At 42.1% G+C, this 25979-nt stretch overlaps 1 protein-coding gene across 5 annotated transcripts in view; it reads right to left on the reverse strand.

Moving 5' to 3' along the window:
* The window catches only part of Sgcd (sarcoglycan, delta), a 564388-nt gene that overhangs the window by 142670 nt on the left and 395739 nt on the right, over positions 1–25979 (reverse strand). For all 5 annotated transcript variants that reach the window (XR_015630874.1, XM_087573563.1, NM_001109029.1 and 2 more), the window contains 2 exon segments: positions 21941–22028; positions 15142–15261 (listed from right to left, as the gene is read on the reverse strand). Coding sequence is in view for 4 of the 5 variants with exons in the window: in XM_087573563.1 (XP_087429689.1) it covers positions 15142–15261; positions 21941–22028 (208 nt within the window). In the remaining variant the exon portion in view is untranslated.

The following is a 25979-nucleotide window of genomic DNA, read 5'->3' on the forward strand; positions in this document are numbered from 1 at the left end:
TATCATCCTGAGTGAGGTAACCCAATCACAGAAAAACACACATAGTATGCACTCATTGATAAGTCGATATTAGCCCATATGTTCGAATTATCCTAGATGCACAGAACACATGAAACTCAAGAAGGATGACCAAAATGCGAATGCTTCACTTCTTCTTTAAAAGGGGAACAAGAATACCCTTGGCAGGGAATAGGGAGGCAAAGTTTAGAACAGAGGCAGAAGGAACACCCATTCAGAGCCTGCCCCGTATGTAGCCCATACATATAGAGCTACCAAACTAGATAAGATGGATGAAGCAAAGAAGTGCAGGCCGACAGGAACCGGATGTAGCTCTCTCCTGAGAGACACAGCCAGAATATGGCAAATACATAGGCGAATACCAGCAGCAAACCATTGAACTGAAATGGGACCCCCGTTGAAGGGATCAGAGAAAGGACTGAAAGAGTTTGAAGGGGCTCGAGACCCCATATGAATAACAATGCCAACCAACCAGAGCTTCCAGGGACTAAGCCACTACCCAAAGACTATACGTGGACTGACCCTGGGCTCTAACTGCATAGGTAGCAATGAATAGCCTAGTAAGAGCACCAGTGAAAGGGGAAGCCCTTGGTCCTGCCAAGACTGAACCCCCAGTGAATGTGATTGTTGGGGGGAGGGTGGTAATGGGGGGAGGATGGGGAGGGGAACACCTATATAGATGGGGAGGGAGAAGGGTTTGGGGGATGTTGGCCTGGAAACCTGAAAAGGGAATAACAATTGAAATGTAAATAAGAAATACCCAAGTTAATAAAGAAGGAGGAAAAAAAAAAGAAATTTCAGTGCTATTTGAAAATCGGCTGAGTCTGTGCTTTGCACTCCTATGCCACTGTTTCCTATTTGAGATCATTTAAAGCAACATTTTACTTTTTGTTCTTCTCTTTCTGCAACTGGACTTATTTTGGTGACCGTGTCAGTTATACTTCTTTTAAGACCATGACCATATACCTGACAAAAACTACAGAAAGGAGAAAGGCTCTACTTTGACTCACACTGTGAAGGGATCCAGTCCACTATAGTAGAGAAGGTATAGCAATGGGACAGCTCATGGCTGATGTATCAGGAAAGGGAGACCAGGAAGCAGAGAAAGAATTGGAGATAGGCTCGAAGGGCTGACCTCAGTGACCCACTTTTTCTAGCTAGGTCCTACTTTGTAAAGGTTCCATAACTTCTTCTCAAAACAAAGCAGGCTGATGGAAAGTCAGTGTTCAAAAACATGATTCTGTGGCAGACATTTCACATGTAAACACTGACAGTGACAGCTATTAAATGGTAAAGGGAAGCAATTTGCCAAGGGGACAGTAACAAGTCTCATTAATATTTAGGACATGAACAGGACTCTGCATTGTGCTAAGTTCTTTATGTGCATTATGTAAGGGCTCTTATCTCCCCCACAATAAACCGGGACCCTAAAAAGCTTTCAGAGTCTTAGAAGCATATCTGAGCTTGTACAATTGGGCTTACAAATAGATTCCAGAGGAATTGCTGCCCACACACTGTACACATATAAGCATACTACCCTCTCATATGGTGTTCTCAAGGGGAAAATCCAAGGATTTACCTCTATTCCCATCCCTGAGGAAGTCTGGATATTTTCTTTTCTCTTGCTCACCATTTCCATCTTTGCCAACTTCCTTATTATTCCTAGAGATAGTATGGGTATGGATGGAGTAAAGGTAAAAACCGAGGACGTGATAGAAGCATAAGGCTGGGTGAGTACAACAAGGCAGAAAGAACTGAAGACAATATTTCCCATACTCCTTTTCCCAATCAGATAAACAAATAAACTCTAAGTACTTCTGTTTTAGTCAGAGTTTCATTGCTGTGAAGAGATACCATGACCAAGGCAACTCTTATAAAGGACACATTTATTTGGGGTTGGCCTACAGTTTCAGAGGTTTAATCCTTTATCATAGTAGGAATCCCAGCAGCATCCAGACAGATATAGTACTTGAAGAGCTTCTGAGAGATCTACATCTTGATCCAAAGGCAACCAGGAGGTGGCTCTCTTCCACAATGGGCAGGGTGTGAGCACTAGGAGACCTCAAAGCCCACCTACACAGTGACATGCTTCCTACAAAAGGCCACACCTATTCTAACAAGACTATACCTAATAGTGCCACTTCTCATGGACCAAGCATTTTCAAACCTTCACACCTTTCAATAAAGAAAAATAATTTCTTTCCCTCTTCTGTGCTCTGAGGATTTCTACTCACGCTGTCACCTCACTAAATCCCTGGAGTCCTCGTGGAAGCCTAACATCCGTTTTGGCTTCTGCTGGAAAAGAAGAGTGAACAAATGCTACACGGGTGACCTTTGGTGACATAAGCATGCTTCACAATACTCAGTGTAATTGATGGGGAAAGAAACTCTATGCTTGGACAGCATGCAATGCTTTCTGACCTGGAGGGGAACCTGGCACAAGTTTCCTCCTCATTTGAATATTCTTAAATGCATAATAGTCAAGGAGAGAGAGAGCATAGATAACAAAACTACCCAACAGATACTTGAGTGCATACTGACTGTTGTTTCATAGAGAATTCAAATCTTGTCACTTCTAAACAACAACACAGACCAAAAACAAAAACGAAAACAAAACAAAACAAACAAAAAAACCCCAAAATCCCAAGCCCCCAAATATCCCCCACTCTCATAAGTGCTATGACTGGTTGTTCTCAAAGCAACCAGTAATGAACCTCTCATGAAACTCTTTAATCAAACTAGAAACCAGGCGAATGTCCCCAACCCCCTCCAGGCACCACAGCGGAGAAAATGAGTGAGCTCTGGGAAGGTCTGCTAAGGCAACAAGGCTGCTAGGACAGCTGGGGACATTTACAGGGAACCATGAATCCATCACGATCCTATTAAATCACATCTCTCTGTTGCCAAAGGGAAAATTATGAAGGGCTCAGCAAGCTTCTTTTCTTCTTGCATCTGGAATTAAACTCAAGCTTTGGGGGGAGGAACAGCTAAGACCCTGCCGCACAGGAGGCCTGCACACTGGGGCAGCTGGACTCATGAAATGACCAGGGCGAAAGCCTAGACTTCTAGACGAGCTCTTTAAAACACTTCCTTTTGAGAGTTATTCTCCCGACAGCATTTCTAATGAAGCCCCATTATTATTTCTCTATCGTCGAATTGGACTTTTTCTCATTAACCATCTCTGGTTTATTAGGTCGGGGCTCTTCAGCTGAAACTCTTCCATGTTTGCCTTTCCTGTTGCATTATTTATGGCAAATGTGTTTTTATGATCCCATACATTATTCCTGCGTCCCTGTAAATAATAAACCAACTTTGGAAATGAGGTAGCACTGAAGCACCCAACAAGCAACAATTCCGTTTAAACAGCTCATTCCCCAGCAGTACATCCCTGCTGATGATAACAGGGAGCAGGGGGAAGGTTCTAGAGAGTTTTCAGGCTCCTTTTGTTTGTTATCTGAATGCTGTTTGGTTGGTAGACTCTCATGTCCCAAGGATCAAATGTCTGAATCGCTTACTTCCCTAAAGCTTATGTGAGAAACCAGAGTGTCCATCCATTGTGCAGCAAAGTGCTTTGGTGCTCTAATGTAGCAGTTCTCAACCTGTGTGTGGGTCATGACCATACTGGCAAACCTCTATCTCCCAAAATATTTACCTTAGTACATCAGGGATTAAGCAGCAAGAAAAATAATTTCATGATAGGGGTCACCATAACATGGAGATCTTTGTTAAAGGGTCGCAGCATTAGGAGGGTTGGGGACCACTGTCCTAATGCTTCCTTATCATTCACTGATGTTGTGCTTTAGGAAAAGAGGAAATGGAAGCAAAGGAGGAGCAGAGGGAGATGGGTTACTAAAGGAGAAACAGTCCACACTGTGTGACATGCTCAATGACACCTGGTTGGTAGCACAGCAAAAGCTATATGTTAAAGACTACGAGTCCCTCTCTGCTATCATGGACGAAGACAGAGTGAATTACACAATCCAAATCTAAAACCATACTATAGGTCCCAGACCCTTGAGGATACAGGGGAAAGGGGCAGTTGAGGCCTTAGAAAACCAGCTTTGAAGGCTCCTTCAGAGAAATGTGCAGGAGGCTGGGGACTGCTTGGGAAGGCCAAATTCGAAGAGCATTTCTAGGTCATTGTTAGGAACCTGTTTCCAGGCCAACTCCTCCTTGTCCCTCTGTTCAAGCCGTGTAGCCTTCCCTCTGTCCCCTCTGCTCCATTGGCATCTCTTGTAGGCTTTGTCCCAGACATTTCCTTCTGGATAGTGGACATCTCCAAGGTAGAGCTCAAACATCGAGCCTCAGGACACGTGAAGCTGAACCATTATCCATCTCTAATCTCCAAACTCGTGTTGACAACACTGAAGCTATGACACAGAGGGCTCACAGGACCAGATATATTGGCAACTACCCCTCTCCTGATCCCCCAGAACATTTGCCTATTGAACGACTTTCTGTAATCTTGCCCCAAGATGGTTTTTTTCCTCCCATGTGTCCCATTTTTTATCTTTCCAGTTTAACTTTAACCAACCCTCGGGGAAGTTATTACAATAACTATCGTTTAACTCGGGGACATGTTTTCCCCCTATTCATGTTAATGTCACATTAACTGTGGGGCATTCTTCTGTGCAAGATCTTAGGACCCACTCATGAAACCATTATGGAATATTGACAGAGTGCAAGGGGCTATTCTAGACTCTGATTAACAAAACATCCAACTGACATTAGGTTCAGATGCTAATGATGAGGGACAGGAGGAAAACTATCTGACTGTCCATCTGTCTACCTACTATCTATCTATCTATCTATCTATCTATCTATCTATCTATCTATCCATGCATCCGTCTAATGTCTATGTAGAAATGGAAGAAAATGGAATAAGATAGCACAAAAATACAGAAAGGGAAAAAAACAGCCTTTTCATGTAATGACCAGGCAGTAAATATTGGGGGTCCTTTACATGGTATGGTCTCTGTTAATCTATTAATTCCGCCACTGTAGCCCTAAAACATATAAAAACTTAAACTTCATTCTAATAACATATCGTTTTAAGTCAGGCGGTAGCTTGGTATTATAAACATGTATAATATTTTTCTAAAGTGGTCAGAGAAGATTTCTTTGATTAAAGTATATTTGAACCATTCTGCCTCTGTACAATGACTTACAACTTACTTTAATTGGACCCTTGTTTTTGTTGTTGTCTCACACCTGTTGCTTTTCCTGATTACAAGATACAATTTCCTTTTGAGAACTAGCCTGTCCATGTCACTAGCAGCCACTCTAACCCTGGCTTGTAGCCATGCTGTTTTGTCCTAGAACATCTCATCTCCCTAGTCCTGGGGACCAGCTGGAAGATAGGGACTTCACCAGATTCTTATTGGGATTTCAGTTAGGAAGGCATGCACTCTCTCTGCTCACCATTAGAGCTGAAGGCAGAATATTAGACTGGAAAGAACACAGACACAGTCCGAGGGAGAAAAAGAGATGCTATGTTCTAATTCTCTAATTCTAATTCTCTGAGTCTAATTCTCTGAGCTTCTGAGTGTAGTTTGTAGCCAGCTACCCTGGGGCTTTTCAACTAAGTGAGACAATAGTTTTTCTAGTCTGTCTGTCTGTCTGTCTGTCTGTCTGGTTTTCTGTCTCTGTCTACCTATCTGTCTCTCTGTCTGTGTGTGTATGTGTACGTGCCTGCATAGGTGGAATATACACACCAGTGTGGAGGCTAATAAAGGACTCTGTTGATTGCTCTCTACTTTATTCCTTTGAGACAGGGTCTCTCACTGAACCAGAAGCTCACTGCTTTTCAGTTAAGCAGCTAGCGAACCTCAGTGGTCCTATTGTCTCTGCCTCTATCAGGGTTAAAGGCATGCATCACCATAGTTTTATATTGGTACTGAGAATCCAAACTCAGGTCCTCGAGTGCTCTTACCCACAAAGCCATCTCCTTAGTGCCTAGTCTTCTAAAGGGCTCTCACTTTGAATTGGGCTTATGATACTGACAGTGAGGAAAGTTGTGAGTGATGAACTTGTGCCATATCATTTGCTCATGTAAACTCTCTCCCTATATCCTTCCCACTAATGGATATATATGACCTGCTCTGAATGTTTTTTATTAGGAAACTTACCATTTATAACCTCTCTCCTATTTCCTTCAGTTGGAGTTCACTGGTATCTTATCCTATGCACAGACATCTGACTACCTTTTTGCATTCTTAGATAATTACTCCTCTGCCTCATTGTCTAGATTAGACTAAAAATTCCCTAGGAGAGTAGGGACAATGACACACATCTTGGCCTCTATGACACAAGGAGCAGAGAGTTGGAGATATTATACCCACCCCCCACACACACACGAGATCACATTCACTGAGTGAATTAAGCCTACCAATACCACTCTAGTCCTTTTACCATGACTACTTATTATAAAGTTGCAAGAGTTTCATAGACAAAAGAATGTGAATGGCTAAGAGAAATATCTGAGCAGTCCTCAAACAAGTTAAACTTCAAGCCATATTTAAATTTCTATAATTTTTATGCTAATTCAAATGGCTTTATATTTAATTAAAATGTTTTTTTTTCAATTGATAATAATGTAACTCAGATAATTAGCATCAAGTGGCATCTAGAGGACATGTTGAAACAAGCTCACCTAGAGTATAAATAGACTTAATTGACAATTAAAATAGCACTTTATAATTATGCTTTGTTTGTAAATGCTATAATGTCCAATTCATTGTTCAAGGAAATTGCTCATTAATGAAAACTAAAGCCATGTTCTTCTTACTGTTGCCATGAAGATGTACATTAAGTGCCAGGCTTTTATGTTGTCTGCTTTCTTGCTGCCTTGGACAGGCTATTCCTTCCCAATGTTTAATAACTGTATTCTATAGTGACAGATAAACTATATTCTGCCTTGGCTTGCATATGCATATTTCCTTTGTCCTTCTTCTCTTGAAGTAGAATGAATGATTCTCACCACAAACTTAATTTTGTGTGTGTGTGAGTGTGTGTGTGTGTGTGTGTGTGTGTGTGTGTGTGTGTGTGTGTGTGTGTGTGCCATGGAGAGAGGACCTCATACTCCAGAAAACCCAGAGATGGCAAAAGCTCCTGTGGTCCTGAGAGAACCAGGCCTCGCATCTGAATGAAGCACGGCCTTGAAGACTAGGAGACTGGAAATTTTACCAGGAAGATCATGGCTGCTCCCTTAAGAGAGGCAGGGAGTTCGGCAGGGGAAGCTTCGATTTCGCTGCAAGAAATGAAGCCAGGGAGACACAGAGATCTTCACAAGAGTCCAGAGAGTCTACACCCCTCGGACTGTGGAACTGGAAGAGAGGACACTTCAGGTTAAATGCAGTCTGAGGGGTTTGTATGGAGCTAAGGAAGCCTTGAGTGAATGTGTGTGGCATCTGAGTGACTGTATTGTTGACATGGGCACAGTCACATCAAAGATCAATACCTCAGAGCCATGGGGAATTAGCAAGACCTTCCTCCCGTCAGGCTCAGAGTGGCAAAGTCTCCCTTTGATCTAAGTACTAGTGTTTGTAGTTGCCCAGTGTGTATAAAAACTAGCAACTGCAGTCAGTCTCCTCCTCTGCATTTTTATAGTCTAAGACTCATTCTTGCTTACAGAGACCTACAAAAGCTAGCCAACCCCTTCCTCTGTGCTGCATGTACTAAACAGGCTGAGGTTCTTGGTTGCCGCAGTAGTCGGTGCCACCTCATTAGAATGTGTAAGCTCACCTCACCCCAGCTTTTCTATACATGTGTCTTTTTTTCATTCCTTTCTTCATTCCCTCACAGCCTTAGACAGGTTTGCAGACCCAAGCCAAGCAGGTTATGACTAGAGGTGGGAATGGGGAGTGTGGGTAGGGGATAAGGATAGAGGGGTGTAGATTTCAAGTGAAATGGAACCAATGTTGCCACATTTGGTAGGACTTTTAAAGGATTTCACATCGATGTGTGAGAAGATTGACTGAGGATTGAATTTCAAGGAAGCCCTCAGATATCTACAGTGAATCAACTAGACTTACAAGGTAAAAGAAGAGGCCAGCAAGGAAGTGGGGGAACAGAAAATGGGGGAACAGCCAACAGACTAGAAGAGCTTGGTGTCCCTATAGCTGAAATAGAGAGGGGTGCTACAAAGCCATGGCCTCGTTTCCTTTCCATTTTGTGATGCTCTGATTCTTTGGAGGCTGAAGACTCCTGAGATTCAGATCACAGATGGTGGTAAACGAGATCCTCACCTGGTCATTTCTTCTCTGTGGAACCTTGGGCAGGTCTTCCAATTTCCATGTCTCCATTGGCTTATATGTAAAGAACAAGGACACACATTTTTGCTCCTTGTGAGGGGGGTGTGAGGGCCAAATTCATTCATTCATGGTAAGTAATGCTAACCCTGGCACTTTGCCCAGAGTAGGCAGTCTGGCTGTCTACATCCACTAACTTCATTTATATAGTTGCTTTGCTGGATCTCAATGGTTAAAGATTGTATGATCTGATAGTTATCATCAGAGTCAAGGGAAGGGACTTCCAGGTAGTCACCTCAGGCTGATGTTTTGAAATCCTTAGGATGCATGAGCGTCTATGGGAGGGCCTCTTTAAACTACCTGTTGGACCTCACTCCTGAATTTCTAAACCACAGTGTGGAATGATACTGATCCTTCAATTTACACCTCTAACAAAAGAAGCTTTGCTGATGTTCCTTCTGTAACGGCATTGTGCATAATACTGTCATAATGAGTAACAGGAGAAAACTTACCACAGGAGGGATTCAGTCAAGTGAACCCCCCCAAGACTAGAGTCTAGCTTGGGAACACATTTATCATCAAGATCTGTTTTATTTGTATTTCTTAATTTTTATTGTCAACTTGACACATCCTAGAGTCAACCAGTACAAGGAAACCTCAAGTGAGGAATTGTCTAGATCAGAAGGGCCCGTGGAAGTATGTGCTTTGAAGTAGCTGGAAACTATGACATTGGCAGGTCCTGGTCTGTAGCTAAACAACTATGGAACAGTTACAAGGCTCTGTATGATGATTAAGCCACTGTGCTGAATCTTCAACATTATTATTAATCACTATATTTTCTTTGCAAAGTCAGGTTTTAGTACAGTGACATGAGTCAAAAAGTACAAATGAACTATTGAGGAGACCCAAATGCATAGGAATGAGATATCATGGTATAAAATACCACCCATCCCTCTCAGTTGGTAAGGCACAGGTGATTGTGGACTACATAGGAAATGTGGCAAAGAGTAAGCTAGGAGCAGTGTCCCTCAATGGTTTTTGCTTCAGTTCCTGTCAAGACTTCCCTCTGTGGTAGATTCTGATCTGGAAGTGTAAGCCAAATAATCCTTTCCTCCCCAAGTGGCCATCGGTAAGAATGTCTTATAACAGAAATAGAATGCAAACTAGAACCCCTGTACACAGGTAAAATGGGCAGTGGAGCAGTTGCCAAATGATGAAGCCATGTTCTCATTTTGGCCTCCTTGTTTGTGGAGTCTTCTAGTCCTAGCTTACCTTCTGCGTGAATACACCTGTAAGTTCATAGCCAATGACCTTTATGTGCTCATAAGAGTAATATGTTCACATTCAGGTCTTTCTATGTCTCCTGAAGACTGAGTAGGCTACTGGAAGTCACCACCTAAAGATAACTCACTACATCCTCAATGCTTGCTTACATGCTATATAATCAACACTTTATGTGTTCTGTGCTCCAAACAGTGCTGAAAGCAAGGGATCATAGAACAGGAGGAAGATGGTACTTTGGAAGAAGAAGCCACACCCACAGTGATAGCCCCTAGCTATATAAGCAAGGAATCAGGTAGTAGAATGCTTGCATAGAATGTGTGATGCCCCAGGGTTTAGCCTCAACACCAGAGAAAAGACAGAGAAAAAGGCAAAATTACTTAATTTTCTTATCATATTAATCTCTCTCTTCTGTACATACACTCTCTCTGCCACCTCACCCCATACACATAATGTAGCCCAGGTCGACCTGTAACTTACTATTAATATGTAGCCCAGGGTGGCTTTGAACTTGCGATCATCCTGCTTTAGCATCCCCGAGTAAAATCCAGGATACTGAGAAGGCACCACTACGTCTGGCTCCTTCCATCTTTTGGTTTAGACAGGTAGAAACTAAAGCTTAGCAAGAAAAGTCACCTTGAACAAGGCCGCTCAGACCCTAAGAGGATGAGCAAAGATCCTCACCCAGCTATGGTAGCTGTTCCCTTTGCAGTACTCATCTAGACCCAAACCTCCCAAGAGCTTGTGCTGTCTGACTAACTTCTCATTAAGCTGAAAATGAAATTGCCTAAACATTTCATTCCACACCATATGGCAAAGTCCCAGCTGACAGGAAGCTCATCTCTCTAGTATGCTGGCTGGGTTCCTTTCGCTGGTGAGATTGATATGAAATTTTGGGGGTGGTCATTTCCCAATCTTTAGCACTGTTTACAGTTGTTGGTTTCATTTTGATGCGTCCTTTTTAATTTTTCCGGAAACAAGAAAATATTCCAAAAGATGAAGAGTGGCAGATCTTGTCAACTGTTCTTCAGATGAAATATCATTACCAACAAAAGCAAGTGTCTGCTTTATAGTAACTGGAAACTATCTCGTGTCCGGGTTTTTAGGCAAGGCAAGTAGGGGACAGTGAATCCAGGAATGACAACATTACAAAGGTCTGGATGATAAGATTAAGCCAATGTGTTTGAATATTTGGCATTATTGTGAATCATTTTATTTTCTTTGCAAAGCCAGGTTTTAACATGGTGACGTAAATCAAAAAGTACTACTGGGGAGAGTAAAATCCCTGGCTACAAGGTTATCATAGCATGAAATACCTTTAATCCCTCTCCTGGCCAACTATTTCAGAGCTGGTAATACAGCCTTGAATAAGAGCAGAGTCTGAAGGTTTGTGCCCCTTTCCCCAACCCTGTTCAAACATACAGTTAGTGTGAATGTCATTCCTAGAAGTAGAAGCATAATTTGTGAGAGACCAAGTCTTTGAATATTCACTTGTGCTAGAGACCCCTGAGGTCCGTGTCCATGGCTGGAAAGTTGAGCATGGTTCTGACTGTAACTTTGCACTTTCTCCGGCAAGTTTCTATAACGTTTCCAGTTTCCTCATCTTAAAGTAGGAATCATGAAAGGACTTAATAAAGAACTGTGGTTTAAACTGGTACACACTGTAGCTAAAACAGCAGGCTGGGGAAACTGGCTCTCTAAGTCCTACTATGTTCCCCTTACATCTCAGCTCAATTCTGCCACCCACAAAATGGGTGAGAGGATGCTGTCTACCTCACAAAGAGAAAGATCAAGGTAAGAGATGGAGGAAGCTTAGTGTGGTCGTGCATGACCACAATCCTAGCTTGGACTTTGGGAGGCCAAAGCAGTACAATTTAATTTCAAAGTGTGTACATACTAATGTGCATTGTGTGGTGCTGACCAGAACCAAGTAGCTCATGGGCTTTTTACAAAGATTATCTCTCCAGGAGGCTTTTAAAAAGAGTTCAATTAGATAAGATGGATGAAGCAAAGAAGTGCAGGCTGACAGAACGGATGTAGATCTCTCCTGAGAGACACAGCCAGAATACAGCAAATACATAGGCGAATGCCAGCAGCAAACCACTGAACTGAGAACAGGACCCCCGTTGAAAGAATCAGAGAAAGGACTGGAAGAGCTTGAAGGGGCTCGAGACCCCATATGAACAATACCAAGCAACCAGAGCTTCCCAGGGACTAAGCCACTACCTAAAGACTATACATGGACTGACCCTGGACTCTGACCTCATAGGTAGCAATGAACAGCCTAGTAAGAGCACCAGTGGAAGGGGAAGCCCTTGGTCCTGCCAAGACTGAACACCTAGTGAATGTGATTGTTTTGGGGAGGGTGATAATGGGGGGAGGATGGGGAGGGGAACACCCATAAAGAAGGGGAGGGGGAGGGGCTAGAGGGATGTTGGCCTGGAAACCGGGAAGGGGAATAACAATTGAAATGTAAATAAGAAATACTCAAGTTAATAAAGATAAAAAAATTAAAAAAAAAAAAAAGAGTTCAATGGGCTCAGGTCTTCAAACTTCCCAGGACCCAAATGTAACTTGGAACCATATTTGTTATCAAGATCTGGCTTAAACCTGCTGCTTACCTTTTTAGTGTCAACTTGACATAGCCTAGAATCACAGAGGATACAGGTGTGGAAATAACCAAAGGATTCAGATAAGACTCCAGTGTCTGATCTAATTTCAACTCTCAGTCACATTCCAAAGCAATCTTTGTCTTTCAGCTATCATATGTATTGGGGTGCTGTAATTTTGAACTTTGTTTTAATTGTCAGCTAGTGAAAAGGACTGCTTGCAAACCTACTCTGTGGGTAGTTCCCATTCTCCAGGTGTGAACAGAAAGCCCCCGAAAGAAAAGGCAGCTGGATCACCTTATAGGTAAGTGCCTGCTCAGGAGCTGAACTGGCCTTGTGTCTTAGCACCAGTGTGCCCTGCATTCTCACACCCACTGGGTTCCTTAAGGATGGGCATTTATATCTTCTGACTGCTGAGTGGATAACACTCTAAGACAGAATGACAGGAGCCCAAGTAGACTAGAAAGACTAACTAAGGTTGAGTAGTAATGTGTGTGTGTGTGTGTGTGTGTGTGTGTGTATGTGTGTGTATTTTATCTTATGATAATCATACAAAAACTACTATATTTGAGAGGCTAGCAGGATATCCACATAAAGAAAAAACAAACAAACAAAACAAAACAAAACAAAAAACAAACAAACCTAAAGCCAGGGAAGAAATCAGAACTAGGGATAGAGATCTAAAAGTTCTCTAGCAAGGAATTTAGAAATGAGTCTATAAATGAGAGTGAGGGGGCGGATATGGGGAGAGGAGAGGAATAGACGAGCAGACTTAGCCGTCTTACTGAGGGCAGAATGAAAGGCAGGAGCACACAACAGATGGAGCCGGAAGAAGATGTAAACAACAGTGCAGAGAATTAAAAAAGCTTGTACTAATAACTCAGGATGGACAAGGACGGGCTGAGCAGCTACCGTGTTAACCACCTCATCATGCTGTGTAGACTTCAGCCTGTCCATCAAGCTGGGAAGCAGGCACTTCAGCACAGCAGCTTCACAAATAAACAAGCACTGAGAGGTCAGATACCTTGTTCTTAAGGGTCCAGTAGCTGAAGTTGGAAAGATATGGGTTACAAATAATAGTCGGGTTATCTTAGAGCTCAAGTTTTGAACTTCTGTGCTTCAGTGACTCTTAAGGAGAAAAGAAGGAAAATCAGGTAGTACCAACAGCAGCTGGGGCATGCCACCACTGATAGAGTGCCATTTTGCAGAGGACACTGAGGGAAGTGCCTGGAACATGGTCTTTGTTAACTCTATAATTTCAGGCTGTAGGTATTCTTGTCCTTGTTGAGAAGAGAAAGAAAATGGCTCAATGATGTCAGTAATCTGCTCCAAACCAGACAACTCAGTGTGTAACACCAGCAATTAAAAGCTAGGTCTGCTCTGGTAGTACAATTCAAACCACCACACTGTTCCCCTTCACTGAGAAACCTTGGAAGGCACTGGTAGTACACTCAAAATCATTAATTCAGCAGAAAGAGCACTGAAATTTGTTCAGTTTTACTTTAAACAAACAAACAAACAAATAAACAAAAAAAACCAGGGACGGCGAGTTGGCTCAGCCATTAATTGCAATGGCTGCTCTAACCGAGGGCTTAAGTCTAGTTCCCAATACCCACATGACAACTTAAAAAAATATACAACTCCAGGTCTGAGGGATCAGAGGACCTCTACTGACCTCTAAGGACACCAGGCACACATATGATATATATATGTAGGGAACACGCACACACACACACACACACACACACACACACACACACACACACACACACACACACATACACACACAGATACATACACTAAAAATAAATAAATAAATAAACCTTAATGAAAAGTTAAAAGAAAGTTCTTTCCTTCTGTCTTTCCTCCTCCACTGCTTCCTTGACTTCCTATATTTCATTCTGTGAGCCAGAGCCTTACTCTGCAGCCCAGAAGGGTCTAGAGCTCACTGTGTAGCTTCAACATTACAGTAGTCTTCCTGCCTTGTGAGTCCTAGGATCAAAAATGTGAGCTATCACTCTTGGATTGTAAGTATATAGAAGATTGACTTCTCAAACCAACCTACCAGAGCTTCCAGTTGAGTTAACTAGGGTTAGATCTTTAAGCCTAAACTTAAACAAAACAAAAACCTTCGTTGATTACTTTTAATTTATAACCAGGTTGAGAATTCACCTCATCATGCATCAAGCAATCTACGGGTTTGTGAGAAAAGCATACATTGAAACCCAAAGATAACCATTGAAACACAAACCTAAATGACCTCATAGTGTGAGCAAAACTCTTTCTGGAATCAGAGTCCATGCAGGTCAAACTGCCTTGCTTTAAAAGAACCTAGGAAAGTGGCCTCACTTACACTAAGACACACAATTTCTTTGTGTTTGAGCTCCTATAGCAATATACTAGAGATTGTATGGCTTGAAACTACACTCACCCCCTTCACCTACAGTTTTGGAAGCTAGAAAGTAAAGATCCAGTGTCTTTCTGCTTGGTTACCGGGGAGTGCTCTTTTCTAGATACAGACTGCCAAGTTCTCCTTCTGGTTCTTTATGTGAGGGAAGAGAAAAAACAAGGGACACAGATGAAGGGGGAGGGGAGAAGGGAGGGAAAGGTGGAGGGACATAGATATAGAAGGGGGAGGAGAGAAGGAAAGGTGGAGGGAAGGAGAGAAAGAGAGGAGGAGAGAAGGGAGGAGAACAAGGGGAAGGAAGAAGAGGAAGAGGGAGAAGACAGCACAAACAACCAAAAAAAAAAAACTACCTTATTCATTTCCTTGTAAGGGACTTACATTACTGATAATATCTCCAATCAACTTCAGAGACAAATATCCTAAAGATGTAAATCTCCAAGCATTGTCATACTAGAGGGTTAGAATTTTAATATTTGCATTGGGGGAGGTCACAAGCATTCAATGGATGCCACCATGTTATTTTCCCTTGAAAACATAGATGGTATCATCAGACAATTGCATGTTTAAAATCCCTTACCTAAGACTCGCAATCTCTCGGCTCCTACGACCACTTCACTGTCGTCCGCAGAAAAGAGCAATTTTCCAGAAACAGTTTTTACTTCAAACCTTTTGCCGTATGCTTCCACAGCCTTTGGACCTAAAAGAGAGAGAGAGAAAGAAAGAAAGAGAGGAGGAATACATTAGCCTTGTCGAATGTCACTACAAAAGCTTTCCATAGGACATATGCGCTCCATTCGATTGTGTCTGATTTTAATGTTAAGTGGATTGATTTTCTGACGCTGGCCATGGAAATTAGTGTCTTGACTGCACCTCATCTTGCCAATTGCTTTTAATCACAAGGTCCTGGGATGTGGTTTTAGGGGTCGCCTTATTCTTCTTAAAGTGTAATGCTTGAATGAAATTTCTTTCTGCTAGCCTCAAATTAGTGTCAAACATTTGGGGGCTTTTGATCAAAAGTGTCGGGATTCAGAGTATCATTATTTCTTGTGGGAACTAACCATCTTCAGTCAGTTGTAAATATCATAAAGGGTTCCGGGGAGTTCAGCTGAAATATGCCTGTTTATACCCATGACCTAATGGCTGCCATGAAGACAAATCTATCTTCTTAGTAGACAGATAATTTCCAAGAAGAAAATGGCTTTATTATAAGTACTCCCCATTCAAGTTGTTCAGTAATATAATAGGAATTAATTCAATAAAATATACACCTTGAGTTTATTTTCGTGGCACCAAATGCTGCTCTTGAATACAGGCTGTCTACACCAGTGTATAAGTAAGTGCTGGTGGCTGGGAATGGAATTTAAAAATCTCTGGTTAGACCAGTTAAGTGCTCTTAACCACTGAGCTACCTCTCCAGCCTGATTCAATTTATCAATGCATCAGAAAACTCCAGAGCTTTGCAAGAAAGCAAGACTGGTTGATGTATCTGAAGTCCTGATAGGAGTCTTCTTTGCCTTTGTGAGCTGGGTCTTTCCCAGTACCTTTGTTTCAGGTGAAGCTCAAAAGCTGGTCCACATAAGAGCATCTGAGCAGCCAGGGGCGAGGTCATCCTTATTTGAATCCAGCTGTGATCAATAGATTTTATCTTTTGGTCTAGAATGATTTGCAGGTAAAAATCTAATCCAATTAGATTCCAATATTCCTATTGATTTTTGTTTGTTTCCTTTTAGGAAAATTTCAAGAGAGCATTGTTTAAAATAAGTAACTATGAGAAGACCAATGGGGACATACCTGCAGAGGGGAGGGGTTAGCCATTGCAGGGTACAAGAAAGCATATCATAGACAAACACTGGCAAAGGAACAAAACCCTACAGTAAGGACTTGCTGTAGGATCTAAGGTCAATTCTGGCTATTTGGGGGTTTAGAGGGCAAGCATTAAGCAAGCAAGATTTAGATGAAGTAATTTCAGAGTGTGAGAGTGATTTTGTGATTGGCTATCCCAATAACTCTTATCTAGAAGTAGGAAAGAGTTGTGCAAAATGCCAAAAATGGTGTTGGGTAAACAATAGATACTGATTTCTCTGTGATGGGGATGTGTGGGGCTCTTAAGATCTGGAGAAAGCTGATACTTTTGTTTATGTTTAGAAATGTTTATTGATGCATGTCTGTGTATGCACATGCACTTATGCAGTCATGCACAGAAGTTTGTATGTATATGTATATATTTTCCCTGTCTGTATGTATTTTGATGGCTCTATCCATCAGGGTCCCTTAAGGACCCAATCTAAGGATGTTTTAGGAAGTTATTCAAGTTTAGGCAGAGGCTTGACTATTAGAACCAGAACAGCTCCTTATATATCTGGGCTGACTTTTTTTTTTTTTTTTTTTTTTTGGTCAAAAGTATAGGACTTAGAACCAAAAGCCAACCTTCTCTCTTTTTGGCAATGTAGTTGTAGGCAAGTCATTTTGTCTTTCTCTTTCTGTGTGTGCAAAACTATTACCATCTCCTTTGTGGACCTCAAAGAAAGGCTGCAAAGTTCAAATGATGTCAAAATTTTAAAAACAACAAAAATATAAATAAAAACAAAACAAAACAACAAGCCAAACAACTTTTGAGGCACAAAAATGCTGTGAGCTATGGCGATTGTTCCAGTGGATAGTGTGGTCACCTTTATCCTTGCCATCTGGATTCTTCTACTGAGATGGTTACAATGTGTTGAACATTATTAATAGTGTATGTCTCTTCATACAGTTTGCTTAATTTGCTCATTCATTTACTCACAACCATTTAGGGGACCTCCTCTCCCCTGTCAGAACATTCACATTTACTCTCTAACATGAAAAGATGTGTAGGGAAGGTTCTTTCATGAGCCAGAGAGGGAAGCAGCAGAGATCATACAGAATCTAGAAGCATTGTGAGCCCTGAAGATGATCTTGTCTGGCTGCACAGGAAAAGAATAAGCATGTGAGCCTAGGGCTCCCTCAAGGTCACTGTGGGAGCAAGGGTCAATGTGAGAGTGGAATTCAGCTCTCACAATGCTCCATGGAACACAAAGGAAGGTGAGGAGGGCTGGAGTCAGCATATTTCGAACAACAAGGAGATTCGATTTCTGAGGAAGAGGAAATGTAAAAGATAGTGACAATGAATTCAAGGAAATCTTGATGAACAGTAATGTGCAAAAGATTTAGTGTTAGGTATTCCCACGTGAGTTAAGATGTAGCTCTCTAATTGATGCCATTAAATTTTAAGCGAAATCTGTATTGCTCATCAGTTCTAGAAGTTTAATACTGTTTGGAGGAAGGAGATTGGATATGAAGAGAGACTATGCTAATGATAAATGAATGAGTAACTTCAGGGTGGACATGGGGCCAGGGCTGTTTTATCCATGCTAGACCTAGTCATATGGAGAGATGACAATGGCGACAAATGCTTAATCTTTGCATCCATGAACCTGGCAAGATTGTCTGACTTGTCTCCAAGTTTCCTGAGTATAGTCTGAGCTCCCTCTGAACACTGTGAGACTTGTTGGGGGTTATATTGGAAGAGACTATAGCAATCAGAGCATACAAAACACAATTAAGTTATCTTCCTTTTCAGAGAACCACAAACTATGAAACAGAATTCAAGGGCCAGAAACAGTTGCCAACATAAAACATAGCAAAACAAAGATTTAGCTAAAGCCCTCATAGTGAATTCTGGCTAGTTGATGCAGACAGCTTTGTCCTTTGTGGGTTTACCTAGGGATGCCAAAATTCCCAGGGCATGGCATGAGTGAAATGCTAGTGGACTTGGAGTCTATCCTGGAAACCCCTCGGTGAATCTACAGCTGTGTGGGGCTAGAAAAACATGACTTCTGAGGTGAAGCTTATCTTCCGTTAATATCTTTCTATGAGTGCTATGTGTGAAGTCTCCCCGGTCTCCTCGCCACAATCGGGAGGAGAAGGCAAGACCTCAAGTTGCAGGTATTGTGGCCAGCAGGAATCTGAAGGTAGGAAAAATCTGGGACCTGTTATCCCAGTTTTTTCTTTGGGTTTAAGACCATTTCTCTCTGTAAAGCTGTTCTCCTTATAGACTTCAGGGCTTCAAAGATGGATTGTCCTAAGATACTCAATTAGCAACATTGAGAATCAAAATGAATCAGTGGCCTGGCTTTAGTTGGAAAGTAAGGCCTCGGACAAAAAAGATGACCCGAACTTGGAACATCAGGCTTTGTGGTGAACTTTTGAGATATTTCCCAGGCAAACAGGAGAGTTCTAGAATCCTTGGGATTGCAGTGCTTGGGGGACATGAGAGATTTCCTTTGTGAAATTGCACATCCCATGTAATAGGGGTTATAAGGCATTATATTTAACCCTTTGCCCCCAACATTAGTTTTTCTTGCACCCTGTATTAAGAGTCAGGGTTGCTGTCCCTTAGAGGTACTAATTAAGAATGGGAGACCAAAGGACAAAGACTACTGGAAGAGAAGAAAGAGAAGAAGAGGTAGGGGATGGAAAGAGGAGAAGACCAGAGGATCCACGGGGTGGGGGGAGAGAAGGGAAAGGTAATGGAGAGGAAAAGTGGTAAGAGATGAGTAAGGGAGAGGGAAATAGGAAGGAAGGAGAATGTAGAAAATAGATGGAGCATGTAAAGAAGAGAAAAGGAATAGAAGAAAGAGGAGAGAAAAATAGATATGGAGATGAGGAGAGAAGGTTTGAAGGAAAAGGAAGATGAAGAGAGAAAAGAGAAGAGAGAGAGAGAGAGGAGGGGGAGGGAGGTGGGCTCTCTTTACAGGAGTAATAGTCATTCTCAGCTTTATCAAAACTGTCATTCAAGTAAACCACATCTCCCACAAGTGGCAGCTCATCAACAGACTAGATCAGTTCTTTTTGAGCCTTGGGATCTGGGAGCTGGAAGTTGAATTTATCTCCCTCCTGGAGGCAGTTCTCACACATGCTGCTTAAATCATTGCTTACTGGAGTTGTTTATTTAATTATTTAGAACTGGTGATTGGAGGCCAGATGTTATATAAACAAAACCTACTGTCCAGATGTTTGCTGTAACAGTGTGGTTGTGAATCACAGACTCTATTGGGCAGCATTTCTACCGACCCAGGAGCTTCTCAGCTGTGGATGACCAGTCCACCTCAGGGCTATGTCACTCCTGACACCCAAGTGCAGCCTTGTTCAGGAAAGGGGAGCTCTGTATGCAGAGGCACTTGCTTCCCTCTGACTCCATTATTAATAGGGCTCTGGAAATTCTAGTAACAGTAATGTTTGGCTTATTTGGGTTACTGTGCTCTCATAACATCCATCTGGACCCTTTTCTCTCAGCCCTGAAGTCAAATGGCATTTTCTTCTGGAGGTCTGACAATGTTGTTCAGACTCACAGTTTCTCCTTCCTCTGTGGAGTATACAATGCCTCTCTGTCCATCACTTCCTGTAAATGTCCAGAGGGTGCATTGATCATACAGCTCAACACATGACCTTGTCCTGTGAGGCCCATCCTTACCAGTGGAGCCATTTTTAAGGACAACCAATCCTTGTTTAAACTGTTGGAATTCGAAGCTTTGAACCTAGTGGGTATTTCCCACAGCTGTTGGGAACAGATCTTCTGTGCTTCTAAGAAGAACCACATGTGCACAGCCTGTGGACACGTCTGCAGTTTGCAGTTGAATTACGCTCAAAGACAGCAAGAGTAGCAAACAGGATGAGGTTATCATTTAAAAAAAATCCCTTTTACAGGAGCTCGGGAGATGGCTTAGACAGCAAAGTTTCTTCTGTGCAGGCATTGAGGACCTGAGTTTGGATACCCAACTCCCATGTAAAACTGGACATGCTAAGCTGTGTTTGTAACTGTAGTGCTAGCAGGATGGGGGAAAGGGGTAGAGAGGTAGGCAGGGATCATCAAAATTTCCTCATTAATTGGCCAGCCAGTCTAAGCAATAAGTATCCTTTGGCCTCAGTGAGTGATGTTCAAAAAGTAAGGTGGAAAGTGATGGAGAGAGGTGCCTTATGTCAACATCTGCTCCTCATACATATATATGGACACATGGTCACACATACCTGGACATACACATACAATCATATACTCACATATATCACACATGTGCATGTACACACATACACACACATACATACACGCATACCCATAATCTCTTTTACAACCCATAAACATCCTCTGGTCCCTTCAGTTGAATACAACTGGGCTTTTCTCTACTGTTGGAAAAGGACAACATGACCATTTGCCTAAATTAAAAACAGCCGGTTCCTTCCCAGGTTTCATCTGAGGGCCTCTGGCCACCAAAGCTGTGGGATTCCAGTACCAGGCATTAAATTCCTTCCTGGGAAACACGCCTCATCCAATCAGAAAGCAGTTAGATACCTCATAACGGTTGAATTACTGCTACACATAGGCATATCTTAGTAGGTCAGCATTGTAGCATGCAGGGTCATATGATCAGTCATGTGATCAGTCATATTTATCTTATGCCCACAGACCCAGACTGCTCTCGTGCTTGGTCAGAGAAACTTCTTTTTGTCATGGGAAGCCAGTTGTGGAGAGATTCATAACTGATTAAAACGTGCTAAGGAAAGAGACTGAGTGCTCAGTCCCAAATGAGGTATCTATGTTACTTCCTGTTCTACCGAGGCTCATGCATCTTTGCAGAAAATGGGATCACAACATGGTAAGAGCTGGAGAGGGAGTAGGACTGTGAAATACTGTCTTCTGCACTAACAAGCGCTATCACACTCACAAACCTAGCAGTTGTGGTTACTTGCACAAGATTACATAAGATCAAAGCCGCCCAGATGAGGTAGACAATCTCTAGGACCCACTCCTTATTGAGGAACTAAAGCAGTGGATAGTTGCTGGGGGAGAGACAATTATTCTTTTTTGAGGCATGTGGCCACTAGCAAGTTTTCTGTAGCCTACTGGCTATCCCCGTAGCTGTGCATGTATGGGTAATGCTAACTAGAATTAGTAGGTTATTAAGATAAGTTACCTTGTCGGGAAAGGCTGGGCTGGGGAGAGTTTAAGGAAGGAAATGGGGAGTATATATGATCATACTTCATTGTACATATGTATGAAATTCTCCACAATGAACCAAATTTAAGGGGGTTTCTTGATTGAAGCAGCTGACTCATGGTTAGGGGCCATGATCTACTAAAAACAAGCTTTGCCACAAAATCAAGTGTCATGGTAAATTAACATGTGAATAGATAGGATAGTACCTTTTAGTAGAGTCAGAAGGCACCAGCTGAATTTTCTTTCTCTGTACCGTAAATGGTTGGCGCAGCCTTGTTTAAGTTCATGTGGTATTTCGTAGGACAGTAAAGTCTGTTTTGTCTTGGTGCAGATGGAGCAGCCATTTGTCTATTTGTTTTTCTCTTACCTGTCACTAGCTGAGTCAGCACTTTTGTCTGGTCATTGAGAATGTTCACTGTCACGTTCCTGGCAGATTTGAAGTATAGGGCATTACCCTGTGATAAGAAAACAGAAGAAGAGCATGAAGAAGACATTGCTACAATGAAGGAGTTATAATGCCAGTTCTCCCAGGAGCTGCCTTTACACGTATCCTGGATGATGCATCTTTGTTTTAGAGGTACAAGTACTTAATTGTGTGGTGATATGCACATAGTCAACATTGATTCCCTCCAAAGAGAAAGACCTTTAAACCTCCCCCCTCCTCTTTCTTTCTCTCTCTCTCTCTCTCTCTCTCTCTCTCTCTTTCTCTCTCTCTCTCTCTCTCTCTCTCTCTCTCTCTCTCACACACACACACACACACACACACACACACACACAGTTGAATAAGTGATAGCTGAGCCTTGGATTACAGGAGCAACTGATCACCTCCCAGCCCTGTCACTTCTAGTTCATAGTCCACTTCAGAGGAACCATGCAGCTTCCATAGAGAACATCAGAAAGGCGGGGTGAATAACTGCCAGTCAGTAGAATCCTCTGTGGAAGGCTGACAGAACATTCATGAAGAAACCCAGGAGATGCTGCATCCCCAGGTATATCTCTGCCAGTCCGTTTGTCCATTTCTAGTTTCGAGGGCTCCTTTCTTCCAAGTAATCTAGGCTACTGTCTACTGTCCCCATTTATCAAACAGGTCCCCCTATCCATCTTTCATACTGTGCTACATTTCCCCTTTAGAATGAAATTCAGAACAGGCATGGCATACTTTCTTTGGACAATCCTGATCCTAAAGCTCTGTGGGATACATGATCTCTGTCGAAACTGTTAAACTCTGTGCCATCTTGGTATACGGTCAATCTTCAAAAGGACATGCACAAGGAGGCATGGGTGTATGCCAAGAAAATGTCACCAAGATAGTAATCATTCATATATACATATGATTTCAGGGCTGTTCATTTGGTATTGAATAACCAATTTCAGGAAATTGAAAGAGTTATTGTGAAAGACTAAAAGACTTACTATACTGCTTTCAAAATTCCTTTGTTGACTATAGTTTTATACCTAGGACTGGGGCCCCATGATTTATTAATTCATATCGTGTGTGGGTGTATGTCTGTGTGTATATGTGTGCACACATGAAGGCCAGAGGACAACTTACACGGTCCTCTCCTCTTTCCATGTGGGTCCCAAGGATCAAACTCAGGTAGTTAGACTTGTGATACTTTATTGAGTTGTTTTGCTTGTCTGTTTCTTTTTACTAACAAATCAAACACTATACACTTTAGCATGCATCCATTAGCTGGCATCTTGGAAAATAGAATCTTTGCTACATCAGAGTTTCAACAAAGAACTTCATTCTTGCCCAGTGCTTTTTCCTGCGACCTTCCTGTTTACTTGTAATAGAAAGGTTACTTGGGAAAGGGCCTGAGAGGAAACATGAAAAGGAAGAAACTGACATGGCAACTGGGTTCCTGTGAGTTTCATTTTGTTCTCTGACTGCTTCTTGACTGGAACCAGGAAAATGTCACCCTCCTAAGCATTCCCAAGACCTCTGATGTATCTAAACAAGTGAGGAGTCGTAAGACAAGCCAGTGTGTGCCCTTTCTGTTCCCTGCACTGTTCCACTCACTACTGTTACCGTCAAGCTGACCTAAAGGTGACCTAGGAGGACAAGGAATCCAGGAAAAGCTCTCCGGGGACTAAGTTGGATTGGCATAATCTGCAGACTCATCTGATGGCCAAGAGTGGGAGTCAGACTTTAGCTCCTCAATCTGCTCTTCTGGATGTGAGGTATGGACTTCAAGGTATGGAAAGGGATGTCAAAGACCATAATTTGTGCTGGAATTTGTAACACATGGATACTTTGATGAAGAAGAGTTTCCCACATCTTCAATTCTTTAAGCAGACTCATGGGATACAGTGTAATCTTTTCTTGATGTCTCAGGGTCACTGGCATGAACATTATTCACTCCATCCCATCCTCCGGTGACTACAGAATGCAAGAGGCCATCTTGACACTAAATGACTCCATCCTGCTGACATTTAAAATTATTGTATCTGTTTAAAAATATATTATTTATTCTTATATTGAAACAGAACAGGTAAATGTCACATCTGAGGGACTTACGGCAAAGAGCAGCAATTCAGGTATTTTCTTCCCTGCAAGAGATTTCAATAGAACTGCAAGGTTTCCTCAGAGATTTTGCACCTTGTAGCCCAACATGTCCTTTTATGCTATCTCTAGAGCTATTGACTTCAGATGTTATTCACTTACTTTCTTCGGTGGCGTGGGTTCTACTTAACTTTGAGTAAAGCACTATTCTTAGTTTGTACTATGACGGTGTATGTGTTCTTTACAGTCAAGCTAAGAGAAGATACCTATGTATCTGTGGCAGTTAGAATGTGAATGGCCCCCATAGGCCATGTATTTGAATGGTAAGCCTCCACTTGGTAGAACTGTTTGGGAACCATCAGGATGCATAGTCTTGTTTATGAGAAGGAATACAGACAAGGGCTTGACTGAAGCTTTGACTGGAGCCTGGAAGGGGGCGCACACAGATCAAAGAGGTGATCCAACTTAGTGAGAGGGCCACTCTTAACTAACTTGCTGGAGTGACTCAATGGGTGGCCCTCATTTTACTTGAAGGACATCGGTGCTACAGGTGTTCTCGCTGCTGACACTGTACACAGTTGGATGGAAACACAAGCAACCAGCTGAGACCCAGGATCACAAGAGATATTCTCTGTTCTAGATGTGTACATCAAAGGGAAAGGAGGTTGGGCATTTGTCCTAAACTGGACAGATTTTCAATTAAAGCTTCTGATTTTCCTAACTCACTCTTGATTCCAACTTTGTTGGGTATCCCACAGGTTAAAGATCTTCTAGTTTAAACTACTTTTCTAGAAAGTAAAGAAAATGTGTTGTCTTCTAATAGGTGAAGGGGAGGATCTTGTCTTGCATGGATCCCTAGAGTAGGACCTGAGGACACATGACTGCCTAGCTGGTCTTCTTTATCCAGTCCTCCTTTGGGCTCCTCTCCAGCGTGCACAGTGAGCTTCTCCACTGGCTTTCTATCTATTTGTATGTCCAGGCATAAGTCATCCTGCTCTATTCCCTGACTTCCAAACCTATAAAGAATCTACCTACCAAGTCTCACCAGAGCTCTGTACCATATTTGGCTCATATCTCTTTTGCTCTTACCGAAAGACTACAAACTTTGCCATTTCAGCTACCTTCTATTACTTACTTAATATAGTTCAGTTGTGACTGATTCTTCTTTGTCCATTATTACTTATTTTCTTCTCAATAACCACGTGACTTCATTCCTCCTTAATACGTTTTGCAAGAAAGCAACTCACAGCTGTGAGTTGTGCCTACAGAATCATCCCACACCATGCTCATCGTAGGAGAAAGTCAGTCAAAATTGTGTGCAAGTCAACAGCAGGCAGTTAGTTGCTAGTCTAGATACCGGGAACTTATTTTAGATATTCTCTATATATTAATTAGATGCCTAGCTCATGTCAGATCCTGTGCCAGGCTCTAGAGAGTGGGAAACATGAACAACCTTTATTTTTGAGAACTTCCCACCCCAAGAAGAGACCTAGTGAATGCCAAATAACTATAATAAAAATGTGGTATCAATTCAATGGAGACTTAGGCTCTCATGGTCAGAGACACACAGATTTTAATATTTGCACTAAATCAAACCCAGATCACCACAGTCTGTTTTGACAGGATGTAGTAGCCTGGTATTTCTTATCTGGGTAAACCTGTACTGAGGTATATTTTCCTTGTCCGGTGAGGGCTAGCAATCTGTTCTAGAAGTCATAACAGGGAAAACACAAGATAGCACATAAACAACTGGCACACTTCAGGAGGGCTCTCTGAACTGTACATGAAGGTCAGAGGAAAAGACCCAGCTGATATCATCCCAAGGAGAGCCAGGAGGTTTTTTGATTTTTCTTCCTCACAAGAGGAATCACAACTGCTTTTGTCTAATGCTAAGTTGGTG

Source organism: Rattus norvegicus, chromosome 10 (genome assembly GCF_021556685.1).
Source record: "Rattus norvegicus strain SHRSP/BbbUtx chromosome 10, alternate assembly SHRSP_T2T, whole genome shotgun sequence".
Lineage (NCBI taxonomy): Eukaryota > Metazoa > Chordata > Mammalia > Rodentia > Muridae > Rattus > Rattus norvegicus.